The 15,978-nt window shown below is 46.9% G+C and overlaps 2 protein-coding genes across 3 annotated transcripts in view; one reads left to right on the top strand and one right to left on the bottom strand.

The window, feature by feature from the left end:
- Nucleotides 1-144: 144 nt before the first annotated feature.
- CCDC17 (coiled-coil domain containing 17) lies at nucleotides 145-5,141 on the top strand. Its single transcript, XM_079941662.1, is given in 13 exon segments — nucleotides 145-943; nucleotides 947-1,069; nucleotides 1,171-1,393; nucleotides 1,482-1,644; nucleotides 1,864-1,947; nucleotides 2,036-2,154; nucleotides 2,402-2,518; nucleotides 2,751-2,899; nucleotides 3,003-3,100; nucleotides 3,259-3,462; nucleotides 3,633-3,843; nucleotides 3,911-4,021; nucleotides 4,323-5,141. Coding segments are annotated over 13 exon segments (1,947 nt in total). The 5' UTR covers nucleotides 145-736; the 3' UTR covers nucleotides 4,461-5,141.
- Nucleotides 5,142-5,916: 775 nt separating this feature from the next.
- The window catches only part of NASP (nuclear autoantigenic sperm protein), a 35,867-nt gene continuing 25,805 nt past the window's right edge, over nucleotides 5,917-15,978 (bottom strand). Inside the window, exons 6-16 of one of the 2 annotated variants that reach the window (XM_079941459.1) lie at nucleotides 15,774-15,883; nucleotides 14,091-15,077; nucleotides 10,380-10,459; nucleotides 9,896-9,981; nucleotides 9,713-9,786; nucleotides 8,790-8,978; nucleotides 8,506-8,672; nucleotides 8,051-8,107; nucleotides 7,885-7,962; nucleotides 7,077-7,205; nucleotides 5,917-6,595 (exon numbers count right to left, since the gene is read on the bottom strand). In XM_079941459.1, the coding sequence (XP_079797585.1) occupies nucleotides 6,515-6,595; nucleotides 7,077-7,205; nucleotides 7,885-7,962; nucleotides 8,051-8,107; nucleotides 8,506-8,672; nucleotides 8,790-8,978; nucleotides 9,713-9,786; nucleotides 9,896-9,981; nucleotides 10,380-10,459; nucleotides 14,091-15,077; nucleotides 15,774-15,883 (2,038 nt within the window). In that variant the 3' untranslated portion in view covers nucleotides 5,917-6,514. The remainder of the gene's footprint in view (nucleotides 6,596-7,076; nucleotides 7,206-7,884; nucleotides 7,963-8,050; nucleotides 8,108-8,505; nucleotides 8,673-8,789; nucleotides 8,979-9,712; nucleotides 9,787-9,895; nucleotides 9,982-10,379; nucleotides 10,460-14,090; nucleotides 15,078-15,773; nucleotides 15,884-15,978) is intronic. The other variant, XM_079941460.1, reaches the window with a different exon arrangement.

Genomic DNA, 15,978 nt, shown 5'->3' with positions numbered 1-15,978 from the left:
GTACGCAGGCCTCTCACTGTTGTGGCCTCTCCCGTTGCGGAGCACAGGCTCCGACGCGCAGGCTCAGCGGCCATGGCTTACGGACCCAGCTGCTCCACGGCATGTGGGATCTTCCCGGACCGGGGCACGAACCCATGTCCCCTGCATCGGCAGGCGGACTCCAACCACTGCGCCACCAGGGAAGCCCAAGGAAAAGCTTTTAGTCTACGGGAAAGACATGGTTTCCAGGCAGAATGCCTCCTCTTACTCAGGTATTCCTTGGAATGGAGAATGACACTAACTTGGGTTACATCCACTTGGGCAAAACTAGAACGAACAAGGTGACACTTCCCTGCCAGAGGCTATTAAATAACCAAGACGGAGTATGTGATATGGGCTCAGCTAGTTTAGGAGGCAGCTCTTTGCTCCCTTTTATTAATATAGGCAAGAAAACCAAGGTGTGGTGTTAGAGACTTGCCCATACTCATGCAATGAGGTGGAACAGATTTTATGACATCTTTTTCAAGCCAGGGGCTCCTCCCTAAGGTGACCAAGCCTGCCCGCTCACTCTCCAGACCTGCCCAGACCTGAGGTTGTTGCCCAGGGAGCTTTAGCTCCTCTCCAAACATAAACTTGAACCGGTAAACCTGGCCTTTCCTCTCTGCCTTTGGCTATTTCATCCTCCTTTCCCTTTCCCCTGCCCCTCTGTTCTGTCTTCTGCAGGTCTTGGCTGCTATCAGGAAAGGAGTCCCATCCCATGGACTCCCACTCCGGGGAGCTAGGGCTCCTGCCCTGTGGGTCCTGTGACATGGTTTTCCGTTCCTGGGCCCTGCTGGCCACCCACACTCAGCGCTTCTGCATTGGCCGTCAGCCCCGGGAGCTGACAATTGGAGAACAGCCCCCAATAGCCACTGAACCACGGGTACCCAGGGTAAGGGCCTCCTCCATGGCCATGAGATGGTACTGAAGTGACTGTAACTCTCAGAGGATTCCTCACCCCACACCCTGTACCCAGGTTGTGCCAGAAGAACACCAGGGCCTCCCAGACCAGGAGGCCAGCAAATCGGCTCTGAAGAGGCTAACAGATGAGGTATACCTGGATTTCCCCACTGAGCCTCCCCACCAAACCTATAGATCACGCGTGGGTGAGATTACCCCAACATGGAGATTGCGGGTTACTGTTACCTCCAGGTGCAGCGGCTGCGGCTGTATCTGCAGGAAATGCGACCCAGCATAACAGAGGTCCCCAGAGGGCCACAGGGGCCCTGGAGGCGGTCAGAGGCACCGACTCAGGGTCCCAACTACGAGACTGCTGGGAGCCCCGGCGAGCGGCTGCGGGCGCTGCACCGGACTCACGCAAGGCTCTTGGCAGAGACCAAGGCACAGAGCTGTGCCCTGGAGCGACGCGGCGAGGGTAAGGGAAAAGAGGGGGACTAGGGCCCACCCTCCCCCTTGGCTTGAGGTCGCCCGACCCGTTCTGATTTGATCTCTTACCCCCTCAGAACTGAGCCGGCACCTCCAAGGTTTGGCTTGGACCCGGGACGGGAAATCACGCATATTCAGCCTGGAGCGGGAGCTTCGAGAACTCCGGGCAGAGGCCGGGCGAACGCGGGGTGCTCTAGAGGAGTTAGGGGCGCACGTTCAGCAGCTACAGGCCAACCCCGGGTGAGGCCGACGAGCCGGATCCCGGGAGCTCCGAGTCACCGGCTGGCGGGGGGGCGGGGCCGGAGCGGGGGGCGGGGCCTGGCCCGGCTGGACGTGCGAGGTATGCACCCGGACTCGGCTGGAAGGCCGCGCGAGTGAGGTCGGGAAGGGGCGGCGCTGCCGGAGGCCCGGGGTCTGGGTCCTTGATTCCGCCCCCGCGCCGGCCGTCCTCCACCCCAGGACCCGGCTGAACGCCTTACGAGAGGCAGAACTCTGTGGTCCGGTGCTACAGGCAAACCCAGGGACTCTGGCTGCGGAGATCGGGTAAGATCCGGGCCCCGAGGCGGGCACGGGGCAAAGCGCTGATCGGTCCTGGAAAAACGCTTCTGCCTTCTTGTCCCCTACTCCCTAGGGCCCTGCGTGAGGCCTACATTCGAGGCGGGGGCCGGGACACCGGCGTTCTGGGCTGGATATGGCAGTTACAAGTGGAGGCGTCAGCTCTGGAGCTTCGGCGGTCGCGGACCCGCAGGGGTGAACATGAGGGGGCCAGCCAGGAGGGCCTTAGCCCTGGGGAGAGAAAAGGGCGATGAGGGAGGACATCTTTGGCTTGGGAACCACTTGAGCAAAAACCCAAGGTAGAACACCTGTCTTTGCGGGGGTGCCTGCAATGTTAGCTGACAAGTCCAGCCTTGTCCAGAGAATCCTAAGGCTGGAGAGCTGCTCAGAGCAGCTGGTCACCAGCTGTCAGAGATGACAGGTCAGACTTGTTCAATCGCAGGAAGACAGGCAGGTGCCGCATTCAAGGAGCTTCTAGCAGTGGAGGCTGAAAATCGGCGCCTGGAGGCAGAAATCCTGGCTTTGCAGATGCAGAGGGGTGCAGGCCGGGTGCCCTGGGGTCAGTGAGCACCCAATTCCCCCCCGCCTAGCCCTCCCCAGCAGGCCAGGCTCAGAGGAAGGGGTTAGAGGCACCATGCACGGGGAATAAGACCTGTGTCTGAGCCCAATCAGTCTGTGTCCATGCCAATCTCCAGGTGTCCGTAGGGGTTTGGCTCTTGGGGGAGGAGTACCTCAGCCCAGTTACTTGCTGCGTCCTGCTCAAGGGCGCCCTACTCTTCCCCTGCACCTAGGGCACAGGGAGCCGAGACTTGTGGCCAATCCCAGCCCACGCCTGAGAAGAAGGGAAGATCCCCCAAGCCTCCCGCCTCCAGTGGCTCCCCCGCTGCCGCTGCTTCCACACTCCACAGGCGTCCTATTCTTGGGTGGCGCCGAAAAGGCTGTGAGGACCCAGGGGTTGGGACAGGGGCAGTTCTGCTCTGTGCAGTTGGGGGAGCATAGAACACCTAGGAGGCTTTCTGGAGGAATTGACTCTTCCCCTGCAGTCGCAGCTTCCTGGAACCATGACCAGGAACATGGGCCTGGATCCACACTTCCTCCTGCCCACAACTGACGTTCTGGGCCCTGCACCCTACGACCCTGGGTGAGGCCTGCTCCCTCCTTTGACATCCTTTGTGACTTGGTCACCACTGCTGGTTAAGGAGACCCACTAGGGCCAGCTAGGGTGGGGGGACTGGCTGGGGGTTGGGAGGGTGAGAGGAGGACTTGGGTGTGTGTGCGCTTGAGGCCTGTGTTTCCTAGGGCTGGCCTTGTCATTTTCTATGACTTCCTGCGGGGCCTTGAGGCTTCTTGGATTTGGGTGCAACTATTGACTGGCTTGGCCCGAGATGGACAGGATACAGGAGGGACCACAGCGTTGCCCCCAGCCCTTTGCTTGCCCCCACCTCCAGCTCCTGGGCCCATGGGCAACTGTGCCATCCTTGCCAGCAGGCAGCCTATACCCAGGTCAGTAGGTGGAGATTTATGATGTTGGTGCTTTTTGCCGCAATTGAGGCTTGTCCCTCATTCTGCTACATTTTCTCATCTGTATACAGGGCCACTGGCCCTGAGGGCCAAGTCCTAGGAAGGGAGCAGAGCCACTTCTGGCTCCTGACACCTGTTTTTGGTTGCTCTAGACTACCACCTTCACCATCAGTATCCTTGGTCTGTGAGCTGCAAGCCTGGCAGGGGCTGGCATGGGCTAAAGCACCACTGCCAAAAGCCTGGGCCTCGCTGGTGCTATTTGACCGGGATCAGAGGGTACTAAGTGGTCGCTGGCGTCTCCCACTTCAGACCCTTCCTCTGGACCCCAGCCTTAGCTTTGGGCAGCTGAATGGGATTCCCCAGGTGAGTGTGGAGGATGGGGACTGGGTCCTCCACGGTACAGATGCAGTACCATTTCACCTCTTCCCAGGTAGGTCAGGCCGAGCTCTTTCTGCGGCTGGTGAATGCAAGAGATGCAGATGTACAGACACTGGCAGAGATCAATCCAGCAAGTGCCCACGAGTACCAGTACCCACCTCTGGTGAGGGCCCAACTATAACTGGGGCCCCCACAGGTGTGGCTGATGTGGTTAATAACCAGCATTTGTTGACCACTATGTATGTGCCAACCCACTACTAAATGTTTTCTGTGAATTAACTCATGTGACCCTCACATATCCTATTAGGTATGTACTACTGTGTAACCAAGTAAGAAAATCAGAGCACAAGGTTAACTTGGTTCACAGTAAGCAGTTGACTCTAAGGTGGTCTGACGCCAGAAACTGTGCTGTTAACCTCTACATAAACCTTTTGCTAAAGATCGACCTCCTCCTTGTTCCACAGGTGCCCAACTCATCTTCACTGGAGGCCAGCTCCCTGGCCCCAACAGCTGGCTTTGTTGACCCCCCTCCTCCTGAAGACCCCCACCAGCGGCAGAGTCAAGCACAGAGAGGAGGGTTTGCGCCCTCAGCACAGCTTTGACCCACCCCCCCTGGCTTTCTGAGTCCAGAAGAATGGGCGTATGAGTAGCTTCACAGGCACAGGACTGGGGCCTAGACTGAGGCCTGTTCTCCCATCTGCAGCTTTACTACTCCATGTTCTGACAGAGGGTCTGGAAGCAAATACAGATGTGAACACACAACATGAGCTCCCATCACAGCTCTACCACCTTCCACAAGTACTTGGCCTTTCTTATACTTTTGTAAAAAAGATTGATGTGAGGATTAAACAGATGTCAGGTATTTACAGTATTGCCTGGCATATAAGAAAATTCTCTGAAAGGTGACTTGGAGACAGTCTTTCATTCAGCTAAAGGAACTTGATGAACTCATTCCTGTTTTTTTTTGCTAAAGCCAGTCTTACCGCCCACTTCTTCATCCAAATCCAAGCTTCTTCAGGACATCACCCAGGAAGCCTTCCAGGTTCTCAAGGTCACCATGAAACAGGGAGCTCCTGTAGCCATATATACTTACAGAAAGACAACCCAGTCATGTTCCTCCCAAGTTGGCGGCAGGGGGGATGGTCACAAGTGAAACCTGAATTGTTATATTGGGCGTGGCCCCAGACCCCAGTGTCAGCCAAAGGTCAAAGGCCTGGTAGTCAAGAACTCCCTCCGGGCTTCCCTGGTGGCGCAGTGGTAAAGAGTCCAGGTTCGTGCCCCAGTCCGGGAAGATCCCACATGCCGCGGAGCGGCTAGGCCTGTGAGCCATGGCCACTGAGCCTGCGCGTCCGGAGCCTGTGCTCTGCAACGGGAGAGATCACAAAAGTGAGAGCCCTGCGTACTGCGCAAAAAAAAAAAAAAAAAAAAAAAAAAAGCTCCCTCCGCCTCCAACATTAGATATTCAAACTGCAGGTTCTAACCTGCTGTCTCTACAGTGCAGCAAAGTAGCCCTATGAATGCTGGAAATACTAAACCCCTTAGGTAGTAGAGGGCAGGCACTGTTTGGAATTCAGATCCAAATACTGCCTGGTGAATACCAATTTCTTAAAGGTCAGGTCAGAGGCAGCCGAGTCATGGGTCTCACACTAGCCCTGTACCCTGGACATCAGCGAGGGCCCAATGGGATGGCTTTAGTAACAGTGCCCTAACCACCAGCACCCTTACACTGGGCAGCCAGAACTGCTGACCCATTATCCACCTTTCAACCCCACATCCCACTGAAATGCTCCAGGCAGCCCATGATCCCACTCTAAGATCTTTAAACACAAGTCCAGAGACCAAGAGCTTTTTAGCATCTTTATTTAAGAAGTCAAAACTGTGGACAGGTAACAATTCCAACTGTTGATATTTTCTGTTATAACAAATATAACTCAACCAGCCAGTTCTCCCCCCAGATTCCTTCTTCCAACCACATCCAGAGTGTCCATCAGTCAGTCCCTTAGTCACTTTCAAACCAGAAAGCTCAATTTTCTACAATTAGCACACCAGTTTCCTCAAGGATCACTCCCCCCTCCCCAGCCCCAAGTTTTCTTCAGTTCTTTTTTCCAGGACAGGATTATGGCCCCAGTTGGAGACGAGGTGGATAAGACAGGTGCCACCTAAGGCCTGGCTTAGAAGCTGTTATCAGTTCACAGTCAAAGTCCATCAAACAGTATCAGCACCGAAGAGCAAGATCTTCACCAAGTCTTGTTTTTTATAGCTCCTGTCCAGGGAGAGCACCATTCAAAGTTCACAAGACAGCTGGGTTCAGAGTATTTAAGATGGAAAAAATATAGCACCATTGGAAGATAAGGGCCTACAGCCACACTTGATTTCATCACCTCCACATGAGACAGGAATCTGGATTAGAACTTCCAACACAGAGATCAGTAGAGGAGGGAAAAAAAACCCACAAAAACCTTTGGCCACCATATAAAACCCGGAGTGCTCCAAGGCACACATTTAGCCAATATTTAAGGAAAAAAAAAAAATCATCAAAGCCTCAACCTTTGCTTACAATCTTTATTGAAGTTATACAAAAAGAATCCCCCAAAAGTGAAAAAATACATTATATACAAAAACACTTTCCATTGGGAGGAAGGCTCTGCTCCCTCTCTTAACATGCAGTGCTTTCAACTGTAGCTCCAGCCTCCACTGTCCCCTCCACTGCTGCCCGGCATTCAGCCTGATTCTCAGCCTGGAAGATAAACAGGGAGCCTGGGCATAAGTGACCCTACTTTAAGCCATTCTTTCTTACACAACTGAGCAGGCCTCAGTCAGAGGAAATAAACACAGGTCCCTTATCTGCTTTGCTCTCTACACTAAAAGAGCAATGACCACAAGTTATAAGGCCATTTCCTAAATTCTCTGTAATAGGGCCAGTGTTCATATTAGAAAGAGGAGCAAAAAAAGACTGAATGGTCTTGCCAATTAAGTGTCTTCTCATACATTCATTAGAGTGGGACCGGTGATATGTATATAGGTTCCATTTGTCAATGAGACGTCCTATATTTTGTAACCAAACTGTTTCCTGTATGACCTCATTGTTTTTGAGGGTTGCACTCAAGTAATCCAAACAGGCTCAAGTTGGGGAACATGCACTTAGAAGGACTGGTTTCCCCAGGCCCTGAGAACAAGGGGAAATGAGGCAAGTGTCCAAACCCTGCTTAACTGCCCACCTCCTCCTCCATGTTTTCCGAAACTTCAGTTCCACTGGAGACAGCATCCCCACTGCCTCCATTCACCTCCGGCTCTTGTTTGGCTTTCTTTGCATCATCTTTCCGGGGGCTCTCTTCCTCCGGTTTTCTCTAAAGATATAATTAATGGTGAAGGCTTCACAAGTGTGCTTAATGTTTTCAAAAGGACAACTGTAAAACAATTCCTTAACGCCCCCCTCTTCCCTATGGTGCAAAGATCCCAACACCAGGATTCACAGCTCTAAGGGTCTCCCTGGCCACAACCTGTCCTCTGCAGAAACAGATTGGTCTGCCCAAACATACCAATTCAGCCTCTCTAATGGAAGAGTGGGGTGGGGATGAGGAATAGATCTGAACAGTAACCAACCCACAAATTTGAATTCCTACATTTGAGTCAGGAAACAAAGCAAGAGTTCAGGCTCTTCCACAAGAGAAAAAAATTACTGCAACAGGCAGAAGGCAGACTCACACAAGTTTAAGTATCAAGAGATCTGCTGCTGAATGACTACTGTAAACCTGCCAGCTTCCTAAGATGGGCTGATCTGACCAGTCCTCCTCATCACCTTTCCTGAGAGCCCTTGGGCTAAAAACCAGGAAAGTTTTGCTAGAAGACATACTCAGTCAAGACCGATCTTCATTCAAATCCTCGCCTATTTTTGCAAAACGAATGTCTTATTGCACCTAGTATGAGGGGTGTTCATAGGAAAGATACTCCTCATGTATCATTTGGAGGAAAAAAAAATGCAGAGTGAGAAGAAGACAGAAAAGAAATGACCACATATAGATTTACCTTCTTTCTGACAAGGTGAGAAATATCGGTCACACAATTTGATGAGGAAGCACCATCTGTTGGCTTTCTACAGGCGATCTGGCAATAAGAAACCTTTGTTAGCAATGTACTCCTAGACAAACACTGAGGTCTAATATTAAGTGACAAAAACCACCTGAATACCCACCATGGAGACTGAAGAGCCTCCTCCACTAGGAGTGAAACCTGAAGTAGAGCTCTCCACCTGTGTGAGAGATGACAAACCCAGGTGGGTCCCGGGACAGAGCCGACCAGGTCACCCACCTACAAGCAACTGTTTAAGACCTCAAATACTAGTGGCCACCATATAGTAGCAACATCACTCACCTCCTCTACTCATACCCGTGGTCACACATAGTAAGTAGCTGAGATAGAATTCAAACCCACACAGTCTGGCTCCAGAGCATATTATCTTAAGCATTAATATTTACTATGTGAGAGGAACAGTATATGAGTTCTCACATTCCCTCTGACCTCCAACTCCCTGGAAACCAAGTCATAAGTTAAGATTCTTAAGCAAATGTCACGCTAATACCATGATAAAGGGCCTTCAACAATATCGAATATACTATTATCAAAACTTTAAAAGGAAACCAAACGAACCAGAGTTGCTTTCAGAGCCAATTCAGCTACATTCCCACTACGCTGGGACTCCTTTGCATCTTCTATCTTCTCTCTAATTTCAGGTAGCAGCTCCTTCAGCTCCTCAATTTCTTTCTCATATTCAGTAGGTGACCCTTCGGCCTCCTTCATATGCTCATTAAGTACAGCTAGGAAGAACAGGCTGAAGTGATCAGTAACAGATAACACAAAAGAAGCCTTTTTTTTTTTAACTGTCAATACTGGATCCATCAAAATCATTGTGGAAACAGCTGATGCTTACTCACCCATTCTCTTCTCAATGACTTCAATAGATTTGCTGAACTGTGCCACTGCTTCATCATACTGAGAGTTGTACCCATAGGCCAAGCCCAGCTGGTAGTGGGTCTCTGCAAGGAGCCGATCATGGGCTTCCAGGTACTGCTCCTGCAGGTTTAGGCAAGCCTGGAACTCCTCCACAGCTTGGATGTAATTCTCTAACGAAGAGAAAAATAGCAAGCAATACTTCTAAAATTTCAGACCATGCTGCAGGAATATGCTCCCATCTTATATTTCATTTTTCTTTGTAGCATCTCCAGGACCCTTGACTAAAAACCATCAAAATGACTTTAAAAAACCTACTGAGGTGCTTCCCTGGTGGTGCAGTGGTTAAGAATCCGCCTGCCAATGCAGGGGACACAGGTTTGAGCCCCGGTCCAGGAAGATCCCACATGCCACGGAGCAACTAAGCCCGTGCACCACAACTACTGAGCCCGCACTCTAGAGCTTGTGAGCCACAACTACTGAAGTCTGCGTGCCTACAGCCCATCTCCGCAACAAGAGAAGCCACCGCAATGAGCAGCCCGTGCACTGCAACGAAGAGTGGCCCCCGCTCACCCCAACTAGAGAAGACCACGCAGAGCAAGGAAGACCCAACGCAGCCATAAATTAAAAAAAAAAAAAAAAAACCCTACTAAGAAGGACTTCCTTGGCGGTCCAGTGGTTAGGACTCCGCACTCCCAATGCAGGGGGCAGGGGTTCAATCCCTGGCTGGGGAACTAAGATCCCACATGCTGCACAATACGGCCAAAAAGAAAAAAGCCTACTATCCTTTTAAAGCTAATTGCCCACAATTTATGATCAATTGAGCTAAATTTTAAGGAATTAGAGGAAGATTAAGGCAGGGGCAAGGGATGTGTTAGAAAAGAGAGTAAAATGGAAAATGTATTACCAGATTCAACACTAACTTCTCCAAGTTTAAGATGTGCCTGTGCAGCATAAAGCTGAGCTTCTTTCGTGTCTTGCCTAAAAGAAGGAAAGATGGTCAGAAACCTTATTAATAAGCATCTGTCGAACCCTAACTGCTTTGTCTTCAACCACCAAGCTCCCAACCTAGAAGCACCAAGAGTTTTACCTTTTAAAAATGATCTTTGCTAAATCCAGCATATCCCAGGCAAGCTCTAGGTTCCCAATCTCCTCTTCTTCATTTTCTTGAAGAGACTGAAATATATCCAAATCATTAGTATTAGGCAGAAGTACAAGACAGGCATCATTTGATTATAAATCTAAATGTATAATTTAGTATAGCTTGGGGGCGTGGGACGGGGAGAGACTGATACAGGATTCAAAGTTCATATTTTTCTCCCTAAACCTACAGAATGGACCCCTACAAAGTCTACCCCATATCACCTTATGTCAGTGATAGTTAGCAGTGATATGTTGGGTCATGTCCTAACTGACAGGACCCCCTGGGTTCAATGGATCTGTCTATTCCCAGCATGAATAAAGGGTCCCCAAGCCCTAACCAAGAAACAGCTACCTATAATAATCATGCCTACACTAGTAAACCAAAGTCCCACAATAAGAAAGTAGACAATGATACTGAACAAATAATTCACCTTGTTTTCAAGAAGTGAATCATTTGGTGTTTCTTCAGCCTTGTCATTTTCTTTATCCTCCTCTTCTGAGCCCTCGGTTTCTGCAAGTAAAAATTCTTCAGTATTGAGAATATTAAGGATCTGACAAGTCAAAAATTCCAATAAACATTTGTCAAATAACCTATATTCTGAGGTAGGACAGGCCAGATACTAAGCCAAATCAGTTAACATCTGAACTGGATGTAAATAATAAAGCCAGTGGTTAACAGTCTAATTCAAGTCTAATCCAGACTTAGACTGTATAATCTTATAGTGTCTATGGTTCAGAGCTTCAATGATCAACAGGCTGTGTTTCTCTTCTAAAAGTCAACCTGGACCGTTCAGATCAAAACAGATTAGCTGACTTTTATTCATGGGCTTTAGAAGCTCCCATCTACTCAACCAGAATCAGTTGGAGGCCTCAGCCAGTATTCCTGGGGTCTTTAAGCCAATTGTCAGTTAATACTAATAAGGCTAAGAAAATACCAAAAGTTAAATTACTCCAGTCCATTCAAAGCAAGAATACTCAAGAGACTAGCTTTCCCACAACAGAACTGTGAACGGAAAAGCATAGCCCTTACCAACTCTCACCAATGAGCATGCCACACACTCCAGCCAGCTCTAGCACGTACAGAATTTGAGTGAGCAGTACCATGTTAAAATTTCCAGCCATATCAACACCATATTTCACCATATTAACAACACTCACAAGTTAACTGCCTGTAAGGACAGGCTGCTGATAAATAGCTCTACACATCACTTAAAGTTCAAAATGTCAAGTGATTAATAAATGAACCTTTGGGGGTCCACAATTCATGAAATGGGTATAATGTGCCTATCTCTGCCATCTTTCATTAAGCATTTAACACCAGCAGAAAAGCTCAAATATTGTCTCCTAACTAAAAACTAGGCCTTAGAGCCATGAAGTCAGGTTAAAGGACTTTTATCTAACAATACTGCTTCGGGATGGGAATAGGCACAGAAAAGTCCTATAAATTAGGACATACTAAAGCCCTCTAAGAACCAGTTAAAGTTACAAGCTAATTATAGTTAACCTCTACAGCAAACAAACCGCATTTTATCAAGTGCCTCCCTTTTCTCCTGTTGACTATGTAATTTGGTGCTTCTGAAATATAAGTACCCACACCACCATACACCATTATATTTCCATGCCCAAATTTCGAAGTGGTTTGTGTACTTAGTTCCCTGATGTTAGACTAGATGGGTGGTTTTATTGACTCTGACAATGAAGCCCATCCTCCACCAGAATATATGACAGGTGAAGCAGATCTTTGTATTTCTCACAATACTAAAAAAACCAAACACCTTACCTTCCCAATTTGTAGGAAAATTTGACAAAATGTTGTTATTCTATGTTCTTCTTATTTACCTGGTATCTGTTCCACTCATACCAAAATGCTAAAAGTTGACATCTAATTTGCATAAAATAGTTATTTGGAGTTTTACATCAAATTTTTAAATTAAAATTCTTATAATGGTCTGAGAAAAATATTGGTTTCTCTTGAGGAATCTGTACTACCTTCATGGAATGGTGGAGAGGGAGCTAGGTTAAAGAGAAAGCCATTACTTTAAAATAACACTTTCCAACCTGGTAACCTGTACCCACATATTACTAGGAATGCAGTGAAGGCCTCAGTAAAGAGATCTGTTAAAATATTTTCTAAGCTTCTTTGAAAATGGAGTCTTTTTTGTGGTATGCCATCCTTCAGAGAAAGGGAAACAATGTTTTATAACATACCATTTCTCTGATCTTGTAGCATCTTCAAAACAGTACGGGCAGAGAGTTGTGCAAACCAGAAGAATGACTCTCAAAGGCCAAGTAAAGGCAATCTGCTGACTCTCTGGTTATTCTAGCATTCCCAAAGGATAGTCAGGAAACACTACAAATTGACCTGTACAGTCTGTCTGAGCATGGCCAAGCTTTATGCCTACAACATTAAAATTTTGTTCACTTACCAATCATATCTAGTGTGACAATGAGAAAAGAATAGGCTTATTATCTTTTTTTTTTTAAGGGATATAAAGAGCCCAAGAGATGGCAGGAAATGGAGGTTTTAAGAGAAAACCTCTTGTAAGATTTCTGCAGGCTAGTGTTACCATGTAAATTTCTGACAAGAGGTGGGTTAACAGAAGGGATGAAAGTTGCCTTCCTCAGTGTGAGGTATCTTTGGAAGAACAATACATTCAAATCAGATCTAGGGTCAGATTCCAGTACTGTGATGTACTGTTTGACCCTAAACAAGTCACGTAACCCCTAAGCCTCAGCTTCCTCATCACTATAACTGGAGTAATACTACCTACTTACACAGTACTGTATTTTGGAAATCAAAAGTAATGTATGTGAGAGCTCTAACAATGTTACTTGTGAGACTCAAATGAATAGTTTTTCAACTGTGGAGAAATGACATCTCTACTGTAGCTTATTATTCAAAGTCCAACTTCAGAGAGCCAGCAGAGCTTTTTACTACTCTAGCTAATTATCATTAAAAATTAAGACATGGGAGGTTTTTTTAAATTGAGGAATTCAGTTCTGTGCTTTTCCCATAGATATCTCCTAAAGCCCAATAAGTAGCCCAATGGTTCTACCATTTAGCCAATTCACTACTGGTTACCATGCCTGTGCTGGCTGGAGTACAGGGACCTGCACATAGGTAGAAGGAAGTTTACCAGAGTCAGCTACACATATTGATAATGGGTCTTTGAACATCTAAAACTTAAGAGAACTCGAAGTAGTCTGTCAATTATATAAGTAATATATATGTGTAATAATGATTAATTAGAATATACCTATGGTTATTAATAACAACATTAGATAAATCTTATGGACAGTAGAATCCTCAAATGATAGTATAACTCAAGTCAGACGTGCCAGTTATGGAGTTGGTAATTAGAGGCTTATACATCTTAATGAAACTGAATCACAATTAGACCAATAATACTATATAAAGCATTCACACTTTATAATGTTTTAAGTAACAAAAAATTCAGTTTAGCAGCCAAAGCAAGCATGAAATGAGGGGGGAAAGCAGCAAGAGGGCTTAATGGTTAGGTTTTCTGTTATCTTTGGAGGGGGCTAATTTAACTAATGTGAATAAGCCTCTAAACACTTACTGAAGACTAAAAGTAAAGATTACCAGAGTTCTTCCACTCTGGCGATAGAACATTCAAGGGTTAACTGCCTTCATATAAATGGCATGCCTGCTTAAGTGTATCAATTCAGTGGATTCTACTGCTCTAATCCTGATTCCTAAAGCAGAGAAAAAGGAACCAAGTGAACAGTAAATTTAAAAATCAAGAGGCATGCAAGTGAACATCCATTCAGCATTCTCTGCCAGCCTAGCCCACTATTTCCCTATCTACCCCACTTCCCACCCACCTTTATTGGCTAGTATGGTACAAGTTACTGATAGCTAGCCAAGTCTCAGATATTACAGAAAGGCCTATTTTGCAGTTAGTAAAGCGTTAGTTTATAAGCCAGCTAAAGAAGACTTGCTTTAACTTGCTCAACTTATCACCACCTTCTTAAACTAACCCCATTTTCACTCAGCCCTTTCCTAATCCGGATTAAAGGCAGACGGAAAATCCTGAATGGAAGGCTGACTTTTACCCATGATTAGTGAGTCAAATCCAGAATGTACTCCACCCACTGCAGCTCTTGCATGTCCCGGTTACCTTCACCCTCTTTCATCTGTTCTTCTTTGTCTTGTGTTTCTTCATTAGCAGCTATCTTAACTTTGTCTTCAGGGGATTTCTCAGTAGCCCCCTGGGCTACCTTAGTCTCAACCCCATCTCCAGCTGCCTCAGACTCTTCTATAGACAGCTTAGTCTCCTCCTGGCTAGGAACCAATTCTGCCCTGACCTTCTCCTCTAGTCCTGAGCCATCTTTTGTTTCTGTCCGTCCTTCTGCATTAGTCTTCGGTTCATTGGGAGTGTGATCCCCTGCAGCTGATAGTCCATTGACTGCACCATCCTTAGGGAGAACTGGCTCCTCCTGCCCAGGCTTCTCGGAGACTTCTGATCCAGCTTCTGCAGCCGAGGCCTCTGCAGCCTGTGCTGTCACCTCTGGTGACTCTTCAGCAGGAGGCAATTCTTGCCCTACCAACTGCTCAAGAACAGCCTTTCCTGGCTCACTTGCAGGGACAGCTACCTGCTCCTTTGGCTCATCCCCACCCACATCCACTGGCTTGACTGCTTCTATCTCCACTGCAGTGCCCTGCTCTTCTAGAGTCACAACAGGTTGCTCTTCTGAAGCTTCTTTTGGTTTCTCCTCTATGCTCGCAATCACTTCTCCCTGACCTCCTTTTTCTCTGAACTCTTCTTGGACGTCAGTTCCAGAAACTGATTTTCCTTCCTCAGCATCTGGTGTTTCCCATTCTGCCTTCTTAGAAGTGACTTCAGCTTCATTCAGTCCTTCTGGTGCTGCTGTTCCTTTTCCCTCTTTAGTGGTTTCAGTTAACTGATCTGGAGTTGATTCAACTTTTTCCTGTAGTTCCCCTGCAGGCTCACTTATATCCATATCTTCTCTTCCACCCTTCTCCATATCAGTTTCCTGTTCTTTATCCGTTTCAGGCTTTACCAGAGACTTGTCTTCTGTTTTTTTGGCTTCTTTTTCTCCCATGGCGTCATAAACCTGTTCTCTCAACTCTTCCCTTGCTTCCTCTACATGGTTAAAGAACATGAAGCATAAACATGTCTTCGAGTTTAATGATAAAGGCATAAATGGAAACTAAAAATACATTCCCTTTAAACCCTCAAACAGCCTGGCTTATGTTTTAGCAGATGGCCTGCAAATTATCTGCCCCCTTGAGAAAAGCAAAGGGAAACTCCCAGCTAGCAGAGCAACTTACTGCAAAAGAAACCCGAGCTCCTTAAATTAGATATTATTTTACTTGAGCATTCTGATATCAGTTAGGTAAGAGATGCCAAGCTTTACATTCTCTTCTATACACTATATAGACCTCCATCTGATATGTAAAATTCTAGCAGCCAAACTCAAATTAGAAATTAACATTTAATTTTATTAGACACAAAAAAATGTAAAAGGGCTCCAAAAGCACAGCCATTAAAATAACTGAGCTGTAAAGACTTTTTAAAATTCACATCAGAAAAATATTTAAGGTTGTTTTAATACTTAAAACATCCATTTAAATAACCAGACTTATTTGGGAAATTAAGTTATCCCCTTACAAAAGCCTGCTATCTGTTTCAGTAATCAGCCACCTCCCCTGCAGTCTCCACCAGATGCAGGTGTCACCCCAGGAGAGACCATTCAGGATAAGGAGAGCCCTATTTCCATCACTTGTACACAAGAAATCAACGTCGCATCTCTTGAATGTCACATGTAACTCCACATACCATCTATGTTATCATTATTTTCTACCAGAGTTTCTTCTTCTGTTTTTTCTCCTTCCTCCTCTTCCACATGCACACCTTCCAGGGCATTTCCCAACACACCATTCTCCATTCTAGCAGAACAAAAGGAGAAAGCACTAAAGGTATGATGGCTAGAACCTAACAGTCTTTGTAAGACAGAAACTGTAGTCCTGTATTATAAAAGCAA

Source organism: Stenella coeruleoalba, assembly GCF_951394435.1.
Source record: "Stenella coeruleoalba genome assembly, chromosome: 1".
Classification (NCBI taxonomy): Eukaryota; Metazoa; Chordata; class Mammalia; order Artiodactyla; family Delphinidae; genus Stenella; species Stenella coeruleoalba.
Note: the sequence above shows the minus strand (reverse complement) of the source record. Positions and strands in the feature narration are given on the sequence as shown.